The 21,294-nt window shown below is 34.0% G+C and overlaps 1 protein-coding gene across 1 annotated transcript; it reads left to right on the top strand.

Annotated features, from left to right (window-relative positions):
• The first annotated feature begins 2,182 nt into the window (after nt 1-2,182).
• On the top strand, nt 2,183-2,833 carry LOC127101774 (U1 small nuclear ribonucleoprotein C-like). Its single transcript, XM_051039219.1, has one exon. It carries the CDS (start codon nt 2,211-2,213, stop codon nt 2,595-2,597), a length of 387 nt encoding a protein of 128 aa, XP_050895176.1. The 5' UTR covers nt 2,183-2,210; the 3' UTR covers nt 2,598-2,833.
• The last annotated feature ends 18,461 nt before the right edge of the window (nt 2,834-21,294 follow it).

Here is a 21,294-nt window from a genome sequence, read left to right as displayed (position 1 = left end):
TTAGTTGAGCTTATTGGTTATTCAAAAGCCTAAGTATTGCTCCCCTGTTATCCCAAGTTCACATAACGTAATAGAAAAAATATATTTCCTTCATGATTTACACAAACAATAAAGTAGTTGTGATTCAGATTTCATGCATCTCTATATGTTAAACAATAAACCCTAAAGTTGAGTCAACAAGCCCAACTGTGACTCCCACAACACCAATTACTAGAAATCTTAAACCCTAAAAAATCAAAAATTCAAAGTAACATAGTTTCAATTTATGATGTGATTCCAACAATCATTAGTGAGAAAAATACAATAAAAAATTAAACCCTAGCAAGAAAGCAGTCAAGAGAGATGAGAAAAGGGTACAACAGAGGAGCCAAGAGTAAGTTACCGGTGCGAGCTTCGATAACCCCCGTTCATGAGTGACCGTCATGTTCTTTGTTAACCTTCGTTCTCGAGTGACCAGTGTGAAAAAGCTTACATAGGATATACAATCGGTAAGGACAAAGCTTACATGAGTGACCGTCATGTTCTCGTTCGCTGTTAGGGTTCGCTGGAGGGGTTTAATCGCAGGAGGGAAAACAAAAAGAACTGAGAACGAAAATAGAAGTCTGAAATTTAATTTTAATTAGACCTTAGACAGCGCTTTTGTGGAAAGCGCTTTCTAAGATAAGCCTTAGACAGCGCTTTCCAAAAGCGCTTTCTAAACCCCCACCTTAGACAGCGCTTTTGGTTTTAATTTTTTTTTAATTGAAAGACTTTAAACAGCGCTTTCTCAAAAGCGCTGACTAAGGTCTATATTTAAAAGCGCTGTCTAAGGGGGGGTCTTAGACAGCGCTTTCTAAAAGCGCTGTCTAAGACCCCCCCTTAGACAGCGCTTTCATTATTTTTTTAGAACATTTTCCGTATTTTATTTTTATTTTAACCTTAGACAGCGCTTTCTTTTAAAAGCGCTGTCTAAGATGCGCTGTTAAAAAACCTTTTTGGCGTAGTGAATCAATCCAGATCATGCAATTATGCTTAAGTCTAACTTACTCATTCTCTTTTTCATCCTTTTTCATTCTAGCGCAATCACATTAAGTCTGTTATCCTTTCACACTCATAGTAGGAAAATCTGTTAGTGACTATAATCTTATTTTTTTCATTATCTTTTTCGCACATTTTGGCTCTAATTATTAACAAATAGAAGGATTATATACTGTTGGGCTAAATGACCGGGTGAAGGTCATCTAACTTAGAAGGAAAATTCTTTTTTATTAATTTTGTTCTTTCAAGCTCATGATCATTCACTTATTTGCATCAACTTCCCTATGTAGTGTGTACTTAGGATGATGTTAACTACTAGATAAACTACTTAAGGACTATTAAAGAATGAGAATTCAAGAATATGAGCATAATAAGTACTCAAAATTGATCTCCATATTCATGAAATTTTAGATGTTAAAACGATATCGATCTTATTTACACTCTACATGTCTTTCCAAGACAACCTTAAAGATCTTCTACCTAAAATGGTGAACAACAATAACTTTGAAAATATAATTTTTAAATTAAAGACAATAGGGAGAGTCTTGTAAAAACTACAATATTTTTGTATTTATTAATTTGTATATATCCACACATTTAGTAAATTAATCAATTCTTTTAGTCTAGAATAATCTATATGTTGAAATGAATGCTTGTACATTATTTCTACATTAACATATATTATTCATAGTTTACAAAATGGTTTCTCTTCGGACAAAATTAATCGTAGGATATTATGCCGTTATTTTATGCAAACTGTTATGGGAAATAATATATTTTTGTTTATCCTAGCCTATTTGTAATATTGTTGTGAGTATGTTGTTTATTAGTATTTGTAAAGTATCTTTCAATGGATATTAAGGATTATGGCAGATCACCTAAACTACCTTTCGAGCATGTTGAAATGATTTATCTTTAAGTATTCTGAATGTTTAGGTGCCCTGAAAATACCAATAACAATTAACATATTTATGTTGTTTAAATATTGACGATATAGTCATATGAGCTAATGAGAAGCCAACAAGTCTAACCACAAAATGCTTTAGTCAAAGTGAAACATGGGAAGTTGAACCAACTAAATTTTCTCCAAACTACCCTCCATCAAATCTCTCTTACCCTATATAAGACCATTGATCATCCCTTTGTTCCTCATCAAATACCAAAGCAACTTCTCTCAATATAGAAAGTTATCAATGGCATCAACCAAATCCTTTGTTACTGCTTTACTTCTTGTTGCAACAATGTCAAGCACGATCCTAGAAGCTCGCCAACTTTTGCAAACAACCTCACAACAACCTAATTTTCCTACCATTCCCTCTTTACCAACAACATTACCACCTTTGCCTTCAATTCCAACATTGCCTAAAGCAAGTCTTCCTCCATTGCCTACTAACATTCCATCTCTTCCTAAACTCACCATACCACCTCTTCCTAGCATTCCTACAAATATTCCAACTCTCAACATTCCACCACCATTGCCAACAATCACTTCACTTCCCAACATTCCCACCTCAATCCCGACCACTTTCCCCTCCATCCCATTTCTCACCCCACCACCTTCTTCAGCCTCTAGCCCTTAAACACTTCTTTATAAGCTACATAATGTAATCAACTAAATATTTGCATTATGGACATTATTGTTTCATTTTTTTTATTGTGCGTGATGAAATAGTAGGAGGTTATAATGATAGTAGTATCTTTGTTGTATAGTATTGTATGGTGTGAAAAAGTCTTTGTATTTTTTTATTTTTTTTATCAGTTTGGCACTATATATGTTTTGTATTTTTGAATTTAATTGATGTTGGATTACACATTTAGAGACAACTATGATGACTTCTTTCTTCTTTTAATTAACGTTCGGATTCTTATCATCTTTTCTTAATTTCATAATAACTGAGAAACGAGTTAGTCACCTTAATTTCATATAGTTGTACACCTCTACTCTATCATTAGTACTAGAATATAAAATAAAATAAAATTAAATTAAAACCTACTTGGAATGAAGGTGGTATACGCTGAAGTCAATATCATGAAAGATAGGTTAGAATTCTTCAGCTTCCGACATGTTGGTCCTCTACTCCTCATCTAAGAACTGTGCTAATTCCTGATATTGGTGATGAGTGAATGCCTCTCTATTGTGCCGAACTGCTCATAGATGGAGGTGGGCTGTGTTGACGTTGTTGTTGAGCTGCCTGCCTGCCTGATAGCTGAGTCATGATCGATATATAAATTGGAAAAGTGCCGAGAAAGAATGACATATTGTGGTTCATCTAGCTCAGTGGTTCATCTAACAATGACATCCATAAGAAATAGAAAACTACTCTACATAATATTTTAAAATAGATAACAATATAGTTTGTAAGAAAATTACACTTAAGAAAAAACAAATTTATACCTCTCAAATAATTTGAGATGGAAAATTTTGGAGATGACGAATTTGTCTCTAAATACCGTCTCCAATTTCCAATATTTAGTTTCGGTCTCACATTGTTATATTCCATCTCAATTTCCGTTTCTGCTTGAAAATGAATAATTTCCATCTTTAAATTTCGTTAGTATTTTAGGTTTTTTTTAGTAGTGTCTATAAAGGGTGAATTTAGAATTGTGTCAGGTTATCACGAGTGAGAAGCATTCACGTTGTGTCGAACACTCACCTAAAAGTCAAAGACTCATCCAAACAAATGAGAAAGACATCATATATTCACCAAAAACCTTAAGGTGGTAGGTGTATGTGTATGTGTCTTCTAACTTATAAAATGTTCAACCTCCACTTTTTTAAGTAATGTGGAAGAATAAACCACAGTCGTGTCAAACAACAACCAAGTAATAACACTATGTGAAAATCGTTATAACACATTATATACCCTCAACCTCCCATAGTCCCCAGTACACCGACACTCCCCCAAAATTAATATTTAACTACATCTCAGAACACTTTAACATAAGAGCACGAGAGAAAAGAAAAAGTCAAATACAAACTTAAAGTGTTTTTTACTGGTGCATCTTGTAATGAAGAAATTGAATCCGATATTAGTCTTTGACTCCCTCTTCCTTCACAAAACTAAGCGATGTGGAACTTTGAAGAACTTGAATCCTATATATAGCCTTGTAATCCCTCTTCCTTCACAAAATTAAGCGATGTGGGGCTTCTTCAACATGTATATTTTCAACCAACCCCAACAATCTCCACCTTGATCGAAAATAATACATTAACTTTTATTGACTTAACCGACAATCATACTCCACCACAAGGTGTATTGCCACTTGAAGCTACTTAACTCCAAGAATTTTCACCTTGTCTTCACCGACAATCCTACTCCTCCACAATGAGTATAGTCACTTGAATCTACATCATTCCAAGAATTTTCATACTGTCTTCAACGAAAATCATAGTTCAAAATTTTTCATACTCCACCATGAAAAATGTATTTTACTTGAAGATAAATCACTCCAAGAATTTTACCTTGTCAAGACCAATAATTATATATTCTATCATGAAAAATATATTTCACTTGAAGCTAAACTACTCCTTGAACTTGACATGTCGACAACCAGGTTTAAAATTTATGGGGGAACTTCCATGTTTCCAGGAAACTCTTCAACCACTAATATAATCTCACACCTTATATAATCTTGATTGTATCAACACATCTCTAACTTGGACTTTTCACATGTCAAAAACAATTCTTCCATTAATTTTCTCTATCCCAAACTACACAACAGAATTTGTGACTGCAACTCAACACCTCTTTCACAACACCGTCATTATTTTTTATGATGTGGAAGATCAAACAAAACTATACTAAGAACTCTTATCTCCAGATCAAACTAAAGTCTCTAATACTAGTTGTTGGGAAACACAAAGCATGGAGAAAAAAGATGAACATAATAACAACACAAGAGATTAACGTGGAAACTCCAAAATAGCAGAAAAAAACCACGGTCGTTGTCAAATGACAACCAGTGAATAATATTATGGAAAAATTGTTACAGTACATAATATATCCTCAACCACCCCACACCATAGATGTATAAGTGTTGTCCCTTCTCTCGCGGGTAGACTTTTGAGAAAAACTTCATTGTGGAACTTGATTGGAATATTTGATTAGACCATTAAGATGATCCCAACCACGTCTACACAACTCTTAAGTGATTTTGGGAGAATGAAACTCCTAAAACCCAAGCCTCTTTCATCATTAAACTTGTATTTTAGGAAATACTTATAATGCTTGTAGTACATCAAACTAATGAACCTGATTGGTTCAAATAATGCACTTTAAGGATGTTTGGCATTGAATGGTGATTCTCGAGACTATATATATATATATATATATATATATATATATATATATATATATATATATATATATATATATATATATATATATATATATATATATATATATATATATATATATATATATATATATATATATATATATATATATATATATATATATATATGCATGGGTGAATGAGAGAAAAAAGGAATGCAATGAACTTATAGAAAATATGAAAATATGCACACAAAAAATCATCGTATAGGTTGACCTGTTGAAGTCATGTGTCGACCTGTTCCAGGCATAGGTCGACCTGTTGAATGTCATATGTCAACCTAATAATGTCATGTGCCTCCTATGTGTCGATCTTGACAGTCATCACATGAAACAAAATATATAGGACTTAATACTACAGTACACGTGTTGACCTATATCATGGATGTGTCGACCTATAGTCTAAAAACATTGATTATAAGTCGACCTGTCTTGGAATGTGTCGAACTGTCCTGCAATATTTTTATAAAACTTGATTTTTCATGCATGTTTAATGCATGAGACCTTTTAAATGATGTTTCCAAATACTTGTATGCTTCATAATGCTGAAATGGACATAAAGAATAAAAGAATACCGTACAATTTACATAAATGCTAAAGAATCCTAGTTTCGACATCCTACAAAATACTCCTTACATAAATTAACGGAAGATGCACTCAGATACTCCCTATTTTTTATGATGGCAAAACTTGAGACAATGCGTAAGTAATAAATACCTTCTCCCTTTGAATATATGCATTCTCAAACTTCATCTTGCTTCTTCACCCCCTTTGACAATATAAAAAAGAAACGAAGAAAATGTTAAAGCACACACCAACAAATATAAAACACACAGAGGCGAAATGCAAAGATAAGAGAAACAATACGATAGAACTCACAGAGAATTATTTTCATATTGAATAAGAATGCCTAAACATAAATAAAAGAAAATAAGGCAAGAATAGAATATAATCGCTACATCAAGTGCTTAAAAATAAACAAAACACAAGCATGAATAATCAAGAATACAAAGTGAACACAAAATACTTGACATGTTACAAAAGCGACACGATTACGTGACATATGCCTTTGGTGCTCCCAAAATGCTGCACACACATGTGCTCAAGCAAGGCGATAAACAAAGTACCACCACATAGACCAAAATCATGGATGAAAACATAACACTGACACACAATCAAGAATCTTGCCACCGATGTAACATGTTTAATCACAATTCATGAGAGAAATAAATAACAAACCGACACACCAATCACTTTATTTCACAGAAAATGAAGATAGTCTAAAGTCACTATAAGTGTATAAATTGACATACATTGATTGGTCATTTTTGTAAGTGAACATACATGAACTATCTAATACATCAATAACAAAATTATATAGATCACAAACAACATGGAAAACGAAACACTTACATATAAAAGTAGAAAATAAAACGATAATACCTTGCTTGTGAAATGATGAGGAAGGCATTCTTATGAAGTATGCCTTTTAAGGAGGGTTAAATGGACAACGTATATTCAAATTACATTAACATAAAATTTAGGCAAGTTTGAGATGTCAAGAATCCCTAATTCCTGTTGAATGCTAAAGAAGGGATCAGTCGCAAGTGGTTTCATAAAAATATCAACAAGTTGATTTTTACTATCAACATGCTCAAAAACGACGTCACCTTTCTCAACATGATCGCATAGGAAATAATGAAGAATATCAATATGCTTAGTACGAGAATGTAGCATTGGGTTCTTAGTTAGGTTAATGGCACTAGTGTTTTCGCACATAATTGGAATATGACTTAGTTTTATATCAAAATTAAGTGATATTTGTTTAAGCCACATAATTTGAGCATAACAACTACCGGCCGCTACGTATTCCGCCACAGCAGTTGACAATGCAATCGAAACTTGTTTCTTGCTATGCCAAATAACTAAGGAATTTTAAAATATGTGACAAGTTCGACTAGTACTTTTCCTATCCAATTTGCAATCGGAAAAAATCGGAATCGGTGTAACCAACTAAGCTACAATCACTTCCTTTGGAATACCAGAGCCCATAATTCAAAGTACCATGAAGATACCTAAAAATACGTTTGACGACTTTGAGATGAAATTCCTTAGGAGCCGACTGATATCGGGAACACATACAGACACTAAACATGATATATAGCCTAGAATCAATGAGATATAGAAGCGAACAGATCATACCTCTATATTTCTTTACTTCCACATCCTTACCATTTTCGTTTCTTTCCAAGTTACTATTTTGTAGCCATCAGAGTGTCAATTAACTTTGCATCAACCATACTAAATCTCTTTAGAAAGTCCTTGCAATACTTGGTTTTACAAACAAACGTGCCTTTAGTAAGTTGTTTGATTTGAAGCCATAGGAAGTAATTTAACTCTCAGATGAGGCTCATTTCAAACTATCCCTACATAAGGTTAGAAAAATATTTGACAAGTTTCATATTAGTAGATCCAAAAATAATGTCAGCAACATATACTTGAACAAGAAAAGTATCATTTCTATGGCGCTTAATAAAAAGAGTAATATCAACCTTTCCCCTTAAGTATCCTTGATTAATAAAAATACTTGCTTAGTGGCTCATACCAAGCCTGAGGTGCTTCTTTGAGACTATTCAAAGCGCGTTTTAATTTGAAAACATGATTGGGATACTCGGGATTTTAAAATCCGAGAGGTTGAGCAACATATAACTCCTCATTAATGTAACCATTTAGAAATGCAATTTTCACATCCACTTTAAATAATTTGAAATTATTAGAGCAAGCAAAGGCAAGAGGAAGGCGTATGGACTAAAGTTAGGCGACCGGAGCATAAGTCTCCCCATAGTCAATACCATTTTTGTTGTACCCTAAAAACCCATCTTGTGCCTATTACTTGATGATGTTTTGAACGTGGGACAAGGTCCCAAACACCGTTCCTTTTGTATTGATTTAGCTCACCGTGCATCTCCATGAGTAAACGCTCATCAAGTAATGAATCTTTAGCATTTTTAGGTTGAACCTGTGACACAAAAGCGAAGTGATAACAAAAGTTACTTATCTTAGAGCGTGTTGTCATGCCTCTTGTGATATCTCAAAGAATATTATCAATAGGGTGATATTTGGATGTTCTCCAAGTCAAAGTAAGGTTTTCCATTGCAGCCAGACTTTCCTCATTTTCCTCTTCTTGATTATAATCTTCTACTTTCTCATTTTCATTCGTTTGAGGTTGATCAATCCATTTATCGGCTTCCTTGAGATTGTCATGTAAAGACACCCCTATATTATGAAAAGACATACCTTTCCCAACACTTTTCGGAAAAAACTCATCAAAAGATATATGAACGGACTCCTCAACAATAAATAGCCTCTTGTTATAGACCCTATATGCCTTACTAGGTTATCAGTATCCGGGGAAAATACCCTCATCGGCTTTAGCATCTAATTTACCTAGATTGTCATTTCCATTATTCAAAATAAAGCATTTACATCCAAAGACATGAAGTTGTGAGAGACATTAGGGTTTCTACCTCTAAGTAATTCATAAGGGGGTTTTGTTTAGAATGGGACACATCAAAATCCTATTCAAGACACAAGACATCGTGCTAATTGCATCGGCCCAAAAGTACTTTGTTAAATTACCTTCATTAAGAATCGTTCTCGCTAACTCCTCTAAAACTCAGTTTTTATGCTCCACAACCCCATTTTATTGTTGAGTTCTAGAAGCTGAGAAGCTATTCTCAATACCATATTTTTCACAATACTTTTCAAAGAGTAGATTTTCAAACTCTCCCCCATGATCACTTCGGATGGAAATGATTTTTAAGTTCATTTTATTTTGGAACAATCTAGCAAATTGTTTGAAATCCGAGTAGGTTTGATTCTTACTAGACAAAAACATAACCCAACAAAATCTAAAATAGTCATCAACTATAACAAATACATAATATTTACCTAAGCTTTTGGTTCTAGAAGGACCAAAAAGGGCCATATGAAGAATTTCAAGAGGTCTAGATGTTAAAACTATATTTTTCGATTTAAAATAGACCTTTGTTAGCTTCCTCATTTGACATGCTTAACATAGGTGATCTTTTGTGAACTTCATTTTAGGAAGACCAATTACTAGATCCTTTGAGTTTTTCTTATTTAGTAAATCAAAGTTAATATAAGCTAAGCGCACATGCCACAACCAAGAGTTTTCACTCATGGTAGCAAGGAATTTAGTACCAACTAAGAATACATCATTTAAATTTAGCATATAAGTATTATTGACTCTCAATACCTTAAATGAACAATCCTTCTTCTCATTATGCTCAAATAAACAACAAGTATTAAATAAAGTGACTTTAAAACCTTTGTCACAAAGTTGGCTAATGCTAAAAAGATTGTGTTTAAGACCGTCAACAAGCATTACATCGGAGATAGTAGTATATGAAGGATTACCTACACTACCTTTTCAAAGAATAACTCCTTAATTGTTATATCCATAAGTGAAGAACCCCTTTTTCTTTGGCATAAAGTCAATGAAAAGCGGTATGTCACCCGTCATATGCCTTGAACATCCGCTATCAAGATACCACGTCTTTTTCGTAGATTCAAGACATTCAACCTATAGATTTAAACAACGAAATTAGGTACCCAATTTTCATTGGATCCTTGGAAGTGAGTGAAATCAAGGTTTCATTTAGGCAACCATTGAGAGGCTCCTTTAGGAACTAATATCTTCCTAAATTTATATTTTTCAATCGTACGACCCTTTTTGCAACAACAATGACAAGTTAGATTACGATGAGATATGATTTTACCATTCAAATCCTTTTTGTGATTTTTATGTTTTTTGTATGAATGATTCAAAAACCTTTCATACTTAAAAGGATCAATAGCAAATTCACTCTTAGGTGGTAAGCTATTGTCTAATTTTACTCGAAGAGCATTTATTTCTTCTTGCCAATAATGACAAGATTCACAACCTATTCTAGAATACTTTACATCATAAATCTCGTCTCTTTAAACATCTAGCATGAATAGCTTAATTGCTTCCAACTTTCTTTCTGACTCTAAGGCCTTAGCCTCCAATTGCAAAAATATATTTTCATGTGAAGCTAATTTCTTAAAAGCATTTAATGCTTCTCTATGAAGATTATCAGAAGCATCTTGTAATTTTGAATAAGATAAATCACTAGTAAGCTCAAGTTTAGAAGGACTTACTTGTTTCTTCTTTCTTCCACTAGCCCTAATACAAATTCGGGACGATTCTACACTTAAAGTGAAGCTTTCATCGCTCGAGGAATCACTTGCACTCTCACAAGCTACATAAGCTCTTCTAGATTTACTAGACTTCTTATGATGCCCTATTTCTTTGTCTTTCTTAATAATGGTACATTATGGTTTATAGTGATCAATTTCACCAAAATTATAACAAGAGCTTATAAATTTATCTTTTCTATTTTCAGCATCTTGTGAAGACTTGGACTCCCTTCTAAATTTGGATAAGTTTCCTTCGGAGTGCTTGACTTTATTCTTCCGAATATATCTTCGGTATCTCTTGACAAATATCCCAACATCATCATCACCAGAGTTCTTGTCATCCCTTTCTTCACACTCACTAGGCTCATTCTTTGAGGACTTGAAACTAGAAGGCTTTAGAGCAATGGACTTATTCACCTCTTCCTTGCCTTTACCTTTCTCTTTCTTCATCTTCTTTTCATACTTTTTTTCAATATTCTACAAGCAACTGAATTCTTGATCATGTTCTTATAATTTTCCGAACAAGGTAGTGAGATCAAGTGCTTTAAGATCATTCACCTCTTTAATCGCGGTGACCTTGGGTTTCCATTCCCTATTAAGACATCTTAAAACCTTGTTAGTAGCAATAACATTGAAGATAGTTTTACCTAGAGCATTTAATCTATAAATAACATGTGTGAATCTCTTTTACATGTCAGAATGGTTTTACCATGCTTCATACGAAAGAGTTCAAACTCTTGGTTTAATGTGTTAATTCTAGATTTGACCTCATTAGTTCCCTCATGAGAAACTTCTAATGCGTTCCACATAGCTTTGGCAGTTTCACAATGAGAAACACGATAATATTTATCAACAGCTAATGCAGATATTAGAATATTTTTGCTTTCTAATCATGAGACCATAACTTCCTATCATTATCATTCCATTGAATTTCCAGTTTTAGTATGGTGACACCTTCACCATTGGTTATAGTAATTTCATTTGGACGAGTGATGATTGCATTCTATACAACCTTGCCAACATAGTTGACATGTATACACATACAAGCTTTCTAATGGCCATAATTTCCTCCAGTGAAAATAGGTTCTCTATTATCCGCCCCTTTAGGTTCGGTAGCCATTATCTAATAAGAAAATCTTAAGACCGGAAACAACTGGAGCTCGTAATACCACTTGTTATAACAAATCTTACTTTGCAAATGTATGTATACAAGAGATAAGAGATCAAATCCCACAAACCCTAAGTTTGTGCTTGACTCTAACACAACCAAAATCCCTGATCAAAGATTGATCAAGACACCAATAATGTTGCTTCAATTCACCTGTTGTTGCTACTTCCTTACACGACCTCCTTGACTCATAGCTTTCACTAGACTAGATTAATCCCAAGATTTGTCAACACGATCCACCATTTTACGCTACTCCCTTGCATGACACACCTAGTCCAAAAGCTTTCACTCGATCGGTCTGAATTGCACAATCTTGTCCAAAACCTTCAAACCCTAAAGATCTTGAAGGAAAACCTCACCTCGGTTTTCTGATTTGAATCCCTCAAATATCTCAACCCGATATTCTCGGTACAACAAACCTAATTGAACGTTATCATTCCTAATCTAGATGACACCCAATAAAAAAATGATTATGTGTAGTTTGGTTGTGTGTATGCGTAAATTGAATTAAAGATAATGAGATGCTTTGAAATCCTGGATTCATGTAGGTTTTACTCATTCTAGAAACTTTGTTAGAGAATGATGCAGGTATGAATTATATATATGTATGGGTGAATGAGAGCAAAAAGGAATGCAATGAGAAAAAAGGAATGCAATGAACTTTGAGAAAATATGAAAGTATGCAAAAAAGAATCATCGTATAGGTCAATCTGTTGAAGTCGTGTGTCGACCTATACGGGGCATATGTCGACCTGTTGAAGGTCATGTGTCGACCTATAAATGTCATGTAACTCCTATGTGTTGACATATGGAGTCAACACGTGAAATAAAAGTTATAGTCTTTAACACTGTGGTATACGTACCGACCTATGGCACAAATGTCTCGACCTATAGTTCATAAAGTTTCACTATAGGTCGACCTTTCTTAGAATGTGTCGACCTTTCCGGCAATATTTTTATGAAACTTGATTTTTCATGCATGTTTAATGCATGAGACCTTTTCAAAGATGTTTCCAAAGACTTGTATGCTTCCTAATTCTGAATTCACATAGAGAATAGGAGAATATCGTTCAATGTACATAAATGCTAAAGAATACTTGTTTCGACATCATACAAAACACTCATAACAAAATTTAACAGAAGATGCACTCACATAAGGGAAAGTAGAAAACATGTGTTCACTATGGGAATATTATATGAAAGACTCATATAATATTTCCACAACGAACATATGTTCGCAACTCTCTTATATCCCTGTTTACACAACCAGATGCATCAGTAATAAGTTAAGAACCATAACCACTTGCTAGTTGCACATAAAAACACCATTTATTAACAAACAACACAAAATAACATTTATCAACAACATACATACCTTTAATTGAAAAATTAAGACAAACCGTCATGTGAACCACACCTATAGTATGTAAAGTTGTAAAATGAAAAAAGGATGAAACTGAGGAGAAAGCTGCAAACTTGTGTTAAATTTGAATGAATGCCATTTTAGGTCTATCACACAAGTTTGCATCTTTCACTTCAGTTTCATCAGCTCTTGTATTGTTTCTTCATATCAACACAAATCAATTGTAATCCTATAAACACCATGAAAAAAACAGCATGTTAACATAAACTAGTAGTACATTGTAATCCAACAAAAATTATCAACATACATAACAATAACATCAACATAACAACAACATACACAAATAAGAGAGAAGATGGAAAAAGATTTGTCAACAACAACAAAAAACAAAATATGTGAAACCGAAGTAAATAATATGAAAATCATGTCAACTAACATTTATCTACATTTATCAACAACAATAACAACATACAACTACCAAAAAACCATAAATTCTCAAACAAGAGAAAATCATGTGAAACATAACAACATACGCGAAAATGATAAGGAAGAAGAAGTATACCTTTATGTATGACGAATAAGATTGAGGATATACTGTAGAATATGAAAGATAATGATGAAGAATAAGAGAAAAAATGCATGATAGGATTTTGCTGTGAGAGATACGACAATACTGTCAAGAAGCGAGTGTTAATTCTTTTATATATTTGTAAATATTTCACAACGGTTGTATTCAAAAACCGTGATGAAATATAATGTATTTCACAACGGCTGACATTACCAACTGTAGTGATAAATATTTTAAGGACAACACTCACTGTAACGAAAAATAGAAAACTCTTTGAGCTGAGAGTCAAACACTGTCACTCCATGAATACATAATCACGATTAATTGTTTTGATCATGCAATGTCTTTTCATAAATATAAAAAACAAAACACGTCATAAAATTAGGTATTACCAAAATTAATTGTCAGACTGTTGAAATTTTGTGTTACCAAAGGTATATTTTGGAGTAATAACTTGATATGTTGTGTTCAAGTTCATCATCCCATATGAACAATTTGCAAATTGACGATGGCTACGAATGTTGGACAATGAACTAAATCAGATAAATAATAAAAAAATCAACAATGGACATTACCCCTGAATTTGTACATTTCCAATATCTCCTTTTATAATTTTCATTAGGATTTGAAATGTATATCCTTATTGATTTATTATTGTCGCATACTGAAATTTGAAACGAAGTAAAGTTTCCAACTGAGAAGGTAGTCATGCTTCATTCATTGTACAGATATGGATGTAAACTTGTAACAAGACAAATTTCAACAAAGGAAGAAGAAGTTCAATTTAAAGTCATTTCCATTTTGGATTTAGTTATCCTTTTTAAAACCATTATAATGTATTTTGTTAGAAAAAAAAATTAAAAAATTAATTTCACATCATCAATGTTAACTATATCACTTTCTCTAACATTTATTTTAATAAAAATTTAACGTTAGAGACTACTAAAAAAATCAATAATTAGAAAACAAAATGAAAGATTTAAGGATTAAAATAAAAAATACACTAACACGGATTAATATGTTATTTAAATTTATTAATTTTTTTCTAGACCTTTACTAAATTAATCAATTATTTTAGTTTAGAATAATCTATACGTAGAAGTTAATCCTTGTACATTATTTATACATTAACGTATATTTAGATTTTACAAAATGGTTTCTCTTCAGACAAAATTAACCGTAGGACATTATGCCATTATGCCGTTGTTTTATGCATACAATTGAGGGAAAAAATATATTTTGTTTATCTTAGCCTATTTGTAATATTTTGTTGTGAGTGTGTTATTTATTATTTGTAAAGTATCTTAATGTGGATTTAGCCTATTTATTTTAGTATGTTGTTTTTTAATATGTCAGAAAAATATAAGTATTCTTCTGAGACAGATTTCATATATATATGAGTTTGTTATACAATCATGACTATTTTATAAATAAATATGGCAATATTTTAATAATAATAATAATATTCTAATAATAACATTAATATATTCTAATACATCCCCGTAGTCGAAATGGGAGGCTGACGAATGTCGAGACTATCACAAAAATTATCAAAGAGTTATAACGAAAGCCCTTTGGTGAAGATGTCAGCAATATGGTAACATGAAGGGGCATGTAAGAGTGATACTTGGTCGGGAACAACATTTTCATGCAAAAATTGCATATCAATCTCGATGTGTTTGGTGCACTGATGTTGAACCGGGTTGTCGGATAAATAGACATCACTCACATTATCACAAACAAGATTCAGATATTACATTAGCGACTCCGCGATACCCAACTTCTGCACTGGACCAAGAAAGGGTGTGATGGCGTTTGGCAGACAATGAGATTAAATTGTCACCTTGATATACACAATAACCAGAGGTGGATCATCCGGTGTCTGGGCAAGCAACCCAATTTTCATCAATGTAAGAAATCAATTTGCTGACAGATGAAGGGTATAAGTGAAGGCTGAAATCAATAATGCATTGAATATACCAAATTATACGCTTCAATGCTGACATATGTTCAGATTTAGAGCCATGCATGAATAAGCATACCTATTGTACTGCATAAGAGGTATCAGATCTTGTGGCCCTTAAATATTACAATGCTTCTGCAAGACTCTAATATTCAGATGGGTAAGACCCCAATTTTGTCCCTAAGATCCCTCATGGCATCATATCATTGCATTGCATAGCCTCAAGGATCATTTGAGCATCTTGCCTTCCTTTCCCTTTGGGTGGGATCTCCTATGAGTGGTTTGAGATCACCAGGAATGCTTGCATTGTATATCATTGCTTTTCTTGTTTTAATCACTAACCAAAAGCACAAAAATATGTCATTAACATTTTGTTTTGCAGTCTAAGCAAGCACAGGTCAAGCAATTCAAGAGCATTCCTTTGTACAAGAGCTGGTGGTATTTTCTTGGTGTGAGGACCACATGATCATCATATTGAGCTTATATGAGCTAGGGTTCATTTTGAAGCAAGTTCCCAAGTGGTAAAGGCTCAAGTTCATCAAAGCATTGTCAAGGTCATCTGAGGACCATGAAGGTCAACTGTGCAGTCCACTGAGGGCTTTGAGGTGGGGGAAATGATTTGAGACATCCCATTCATGTTCAAACAAGGCCTATTCATCATGTCAAACATCTATCTTGAAGATTTTGAAGTCATTGCAAAAGTTTCCCAAAATGGAGAGTGACCTGTAATTTCAAGTTTCCAAAAATGGCAAGTTTTTGGTCCACATTCAACTTGACTTTCCAACATCAAAGAAGCTTCAAATGAATTTTAGTGAACATGAAAGTTGAAGACCTTTCTCTCCTCTTTTCAAAAAGTCTTATATCATGTCCATATGATAATTGGTTGAGAAGTTATGGCCAAATAATCACAAAGTATGCATGGAAGTTCAAAATGCCATAACTTTTGATCCAAAACTCCAAATTGGTCCACTCTTTTTGCAAAATGCTCCTTGTGACCAAGAGATTCCAAATCAACCATTGCCTTGCATGAAAGAAGATCACGTGACCATTTGTTCATACATGTACATTTTGGAGGGAAATTCAAGAGTTCAAATTTGGTTCAAGCTACAATCAAATTAACACTTCCATGATGTTTATTGAATGATTTTAAGTGGAATTGAACCTTGCATGGGCACTGTTCACGTATGGGAAGGCCATGCTAAGCACACTTGCAATTTTGCAATTCACCTTATTTCTCACTAATCATGTATTAATCAATGCTTAATTATAATTTCAGTGTCATTAACAGGTGGCATATAAGCTAAAGCATAACTATTTTTCAAGGGGAAGCATTTTGAGATCTCAAATTTTCATTTCCCTCCAATTTTTCTCTCCTTTCAAATTTCATTTTTCATCACACAACTCTTCAAGATTTTTGTAGATTCTTCATCCTCATGGAATTCTGAGCAAGGATCAACCATTATTTGTTGGAATTGAGCAAGGTTCGAGCAGATTCATAAGCATGAACATGAAGATGGAATTTGAAAATTGAGCTGGATTTGAGTGCTTTCAACCATCCTTTCTTGCACAAAGCTTCATTAGAGGATTATTGAAGAAGTTCTGGAGCTTGTGGAAGCTTGAAGACACGAATTCAACACACTGCATCTCAAGTAAGTGAAATTTCGACCGTCTCATTTCTCCAATTTCTTGCCATGAATGTATAGATCTCACATCACTGAGCATGCTGATATAATTTGTTTTGAAAATGGATGAGTATTGAGCCTGATATATGAACTGAAAGTTTTGATGTCAAATATGTTTCCGTTCGATTCATGATGAATTAGGACTAATGGATGTGATATTCATGATCTACATTGAGAGACCTTTCGGACCATGTGCAATTTGCAAGTTTCTGGAAATTTTTGATGAGCCTCCACCGGAATGCAACTGGAGAAGACGACCGGAAACACTGTTCCGGCCGTCTGGTTCAATCCCTAGGGTTTTGACTTGAGCGCTTCTTGGACCGTCCATACATGAGTTCGAAACCGGGCGCATGCATTTTCTTAAATTCCAATTTGAATTCCTCATTACCCGTGCGTACCTGTGTTTGATTCCTTCGCCATGCATTTTTTAAATTCCCGTTTGATTTCTCACTTACCTGGCCTTGCAAGAGTTCGATTCCTCGCTGTTGCATTTCCTGAATTAATTTTTAATATTCTCATTGTCCATGCATGCGTGGGTTCGATACCAGGCTTGTGCAATTTCCTGAATTTCGCTTGTGAATTCTTATTTACCTTCCATGCGTGGGTTCGAGCCATGGTTGTATGCATTTGCTGATTTCATTTGAAACTTCATTTTCCCTCCTATTTTCCATATTATTTAATTATATTTCATTTTATTTTTTTCAACTTCAAAAATCCATAAAAAATAGTAGGAATGTCCAATTGATCTCAATCTTTTTTCATATTCTTGTTTTGATCTCTAGATTTTTTTAGCATTTATTTCATGAATTGTGTGATGCTGGATTTTTAATTGTGTTTTCTTGATTGAACCATGATGCCAAATTGATATGTCATGATTCATTGCTTTGTGAAATGCTCATTCTTGATCCAATTGCTTTGAAATTTTGCATGCTTGATCTTAACATGTGACATCATTTTTGAGAATTGGTTTGGCATTTTTATCATTTGATATCACTGTTTTGGACACATGAACATGTAGTGTGACAATTTGTGTCACATTTTGTGCTTTGCATTTGTGCCTTTTCATTCATATACCATTTGAGCTCTTCTGGATATAATTTTTTGCATGATGTATGTTCATAACATGTTGATTTCACATAAAAAAATTCATGATCATTGGATGTGTTTCTGTTTTGATTTGGATTTTCTAATTTGGATGTCCAACTTTGTGCACATTGTTTGCCTTTGTTTTACATTGATCACTTGATGCCTCTAAATTGTGAATTGATCTTGGTCCTTCTGAGGACATTTTCTTGATTGTTTAAATGTGCATCATGTGAAAGATTGACTTCTGTTTTGGTCATTTGATTTGGTTTTGAACCTAGTCTTTGTACTAGTGTTTTGTACATACTAATTGTGCTTTGTGTTTCAGGTTTGGACATTTAGCATTGATGTTTGGTTTGCTCTCACTTTGTGAGATGCAAATGCTTTTGAGTACTAACTCTTGCTATTTTGTAGGTTCTAATTGATGCTCATGAGTTCACTTGATTGCTTGAGCACTGTTCATTGAGTTGTAAATATTGAATAGTTCCATTGTTGTCTGTTGGTTTTCTGAATACAATATTAACTGTTTGGCTTTTGTACAGGTACATTAGTTGCTATCTAGCTTTTGCTTAAGCTTTGGAGTGTGGTTGATACACCACTTAGGTAGCTACTCTCTTACTCCATGTAGTCTGGAAGTCCTGTCACCTTTTTGTCAGGCATTTGGCTGAAGTCCTCCTTATGAGGCTCTGTTTGTGATTGTTTACATTTGTGCCAAAGACCTCTAAATGAGGCATGTTACTTGTTAAGTCCTCCTAAGTGAAGAGGCAATTGACAGATAGAAGGGATTAGCAATCAATCCCCTGTTATTCAGTGAGTCTTTCATTATGCTCGCACTACATGCTGATGCTTTTGAATAAACACCCAAGATCTTGTTAGAGTCTGTCAAGTGGAATAGGATCCCATATTCTGGATCCCCACACTTTCATTATCATTGAGCTCACCCAGGTCAGGGTTAAGAGCATGAGGTCTCATCCTCATTTCCTATTTTCATCAGCTTCACCCTAACTCTCAATGTTAGTGGTTAAGAGCTCACAGATTACCATCACAGTTGGCTTGTTTGTCGAGGTTGATATGACCCCTCTTGACTAAAGCCCACATATTTGATTGAGCCTCTTGTTTGTATATAGAGTGTGATGCATTGTTTGCTTGATTGCTTTGCATGTGTTTGCTTTTGCTCATTTATTTGTTTTGAGGAGTTAGATATAAGTCCATTTATTGGCATTCTGTTTCCTGTTTGTTTTGAGGAGTTGGATGTAACCCCATATATTGGCATTCTGTTTCCAGTTTGGTTAAGAGTTGGATGTAAGTCCATCGATTGGCATTCTATTTCCTCTTTCTGTGGTTCTCTTATGAGACTTGCTTTTGCTTATACCTTGTGTTGCCTTATTCCAAAGGAACTTACTTGGATCATCTCTATGATCTCGAGAAAGGAACTCCTATTTGTGGTTTTAATTCCTTAACCCTCACCTCTTGCATGCTTAACCTTGATCCATGATTTCATCCTTAACCCAAACCAAAAACTTTTGTGCAAACATTTTCACTTGTTTTCAACATTTGAAACCTAGGCCTTATGCCTTTGATTTTCAAACCTTCTTTTCATAACACTCATATTGAATTGAATCTTTAAGTCAACTTTGACCATTTTGTACATACTTCTAATTGGTTAATGCAACCCACTCAAATGTGTTTCTTTATGGCTCCATGTCCACGTCTTAATCAAATTTTTCATAACCTTTAGCTATTAGGTTTGAGTTATCTTTGTGGTAGATATAATACTCACCTATGTCCTTAGTGATTGAATTGTAAGACTTCCATGCTTATTATAGGGCATAATCCCTCACTAGCATGTCGAAGCTATTCTCACATGGTGGACTTGTGGTTTTTCAGGTTGAGTTTTCTCCCTTTGATAACAAAAGACCTTAAGGCTTTTGGACCAATCAATCCACTCATCTGTTTTGAAATCTTTTACCCGAACTACGGGGTTTTGATCCTTATCTTTCATGAGAGGGTACGTAGGCAATGGGTTCATCCATCCAAACACAAAATGTAAATAAACTTGTATATTCTTTTCTCATCTCTTCAATCATGTTTGCACAAAATAATTTCATAAACAATAACTTTTTGGAACAAGCGTGAAAAGGGCTCCCTAGGAGTACCTAGGATGTTGTGGGTGCCTAACACCTTCCCATGACATAACCAACCCCCTTACCCAGATCTCTGACCCTCTTTTACTAGTTTTGTTTGTAAAACTTTATAGGTTTTTGTTCGCTTTCTAACCATTCCTTTGGATAAATAGAAGTGCGGTGGAGACTCGACTTTGTATGATTTACCTTGGATTTAGTTAATATTTTCAATGGTGACGAATACACCGCTACAGAAAAGTGGCGACTCTGCTGGGGAAAAACTTTCCTTGGTGGGTTTTGCCAACTTTTCACACTTGTTGTACTATATTGTTATGATATATTTTTGTGCAATTTGGGATTACTGAATTTTTTGTAATGTTTGAATTGTTTGATATATCAATTGCTTGCTTGCTTGGTGATCTCTGTGAGATGAGTTCTATACCCGAACTCGAGTGCACCTTAGGATAGGAGAATGGCGTAGTCTCGTCGACTTGTGTGGAGTTATTCCTTAGCAAGTTGACTTGCGAGTCCATTCACTTGGTGGAGGTCATGTTGGGATAATAATGTCACACAAGTAAGTTGTGGTCAGACATTACTCTTTCCAATATGTGCCTTAGAAGCCAAGGACCGTAGTTTACCAAGCCCATCTTGGCCTATTTTAGGACGTAGTGCGGAGGTCGTTAAAATGTAAGATTTGACACGATTGTTACACGATACTACACTCATAAGAGTCTCTCTTGAGAATATTT

Source organism: Lathyrus oleraceus, chromosome 7 (assembly GCF_024323335.1).
Source record: "Lathyrus oleraceus cultivar Zhongwan6 chromosome 7, CAAS_Psat_ZW6_1.0, whole genome shotgun sequence".
Taxonomy (NCBI): Eukaryota; Viridiplantae; Streptophyta; class Magnoliopsida; order Fabales; family Fabaceae; genus Lathyrus; species Lathyrus oleraceus.
Note: the sequence above shows the minus strand (reverse complement) of the source record. Positions and strands in the feature narration are given on the sequence as shown.

Excerpts from the sequence above, each read along its gene's own strand:
- LOC127101774 (XM_051039219.1), top strand. The coding sequence starts at position 2,211 with ATGGCATCAACCAAATCCTTTGTTACTGCTTTACTTCTTGTTGCAACA.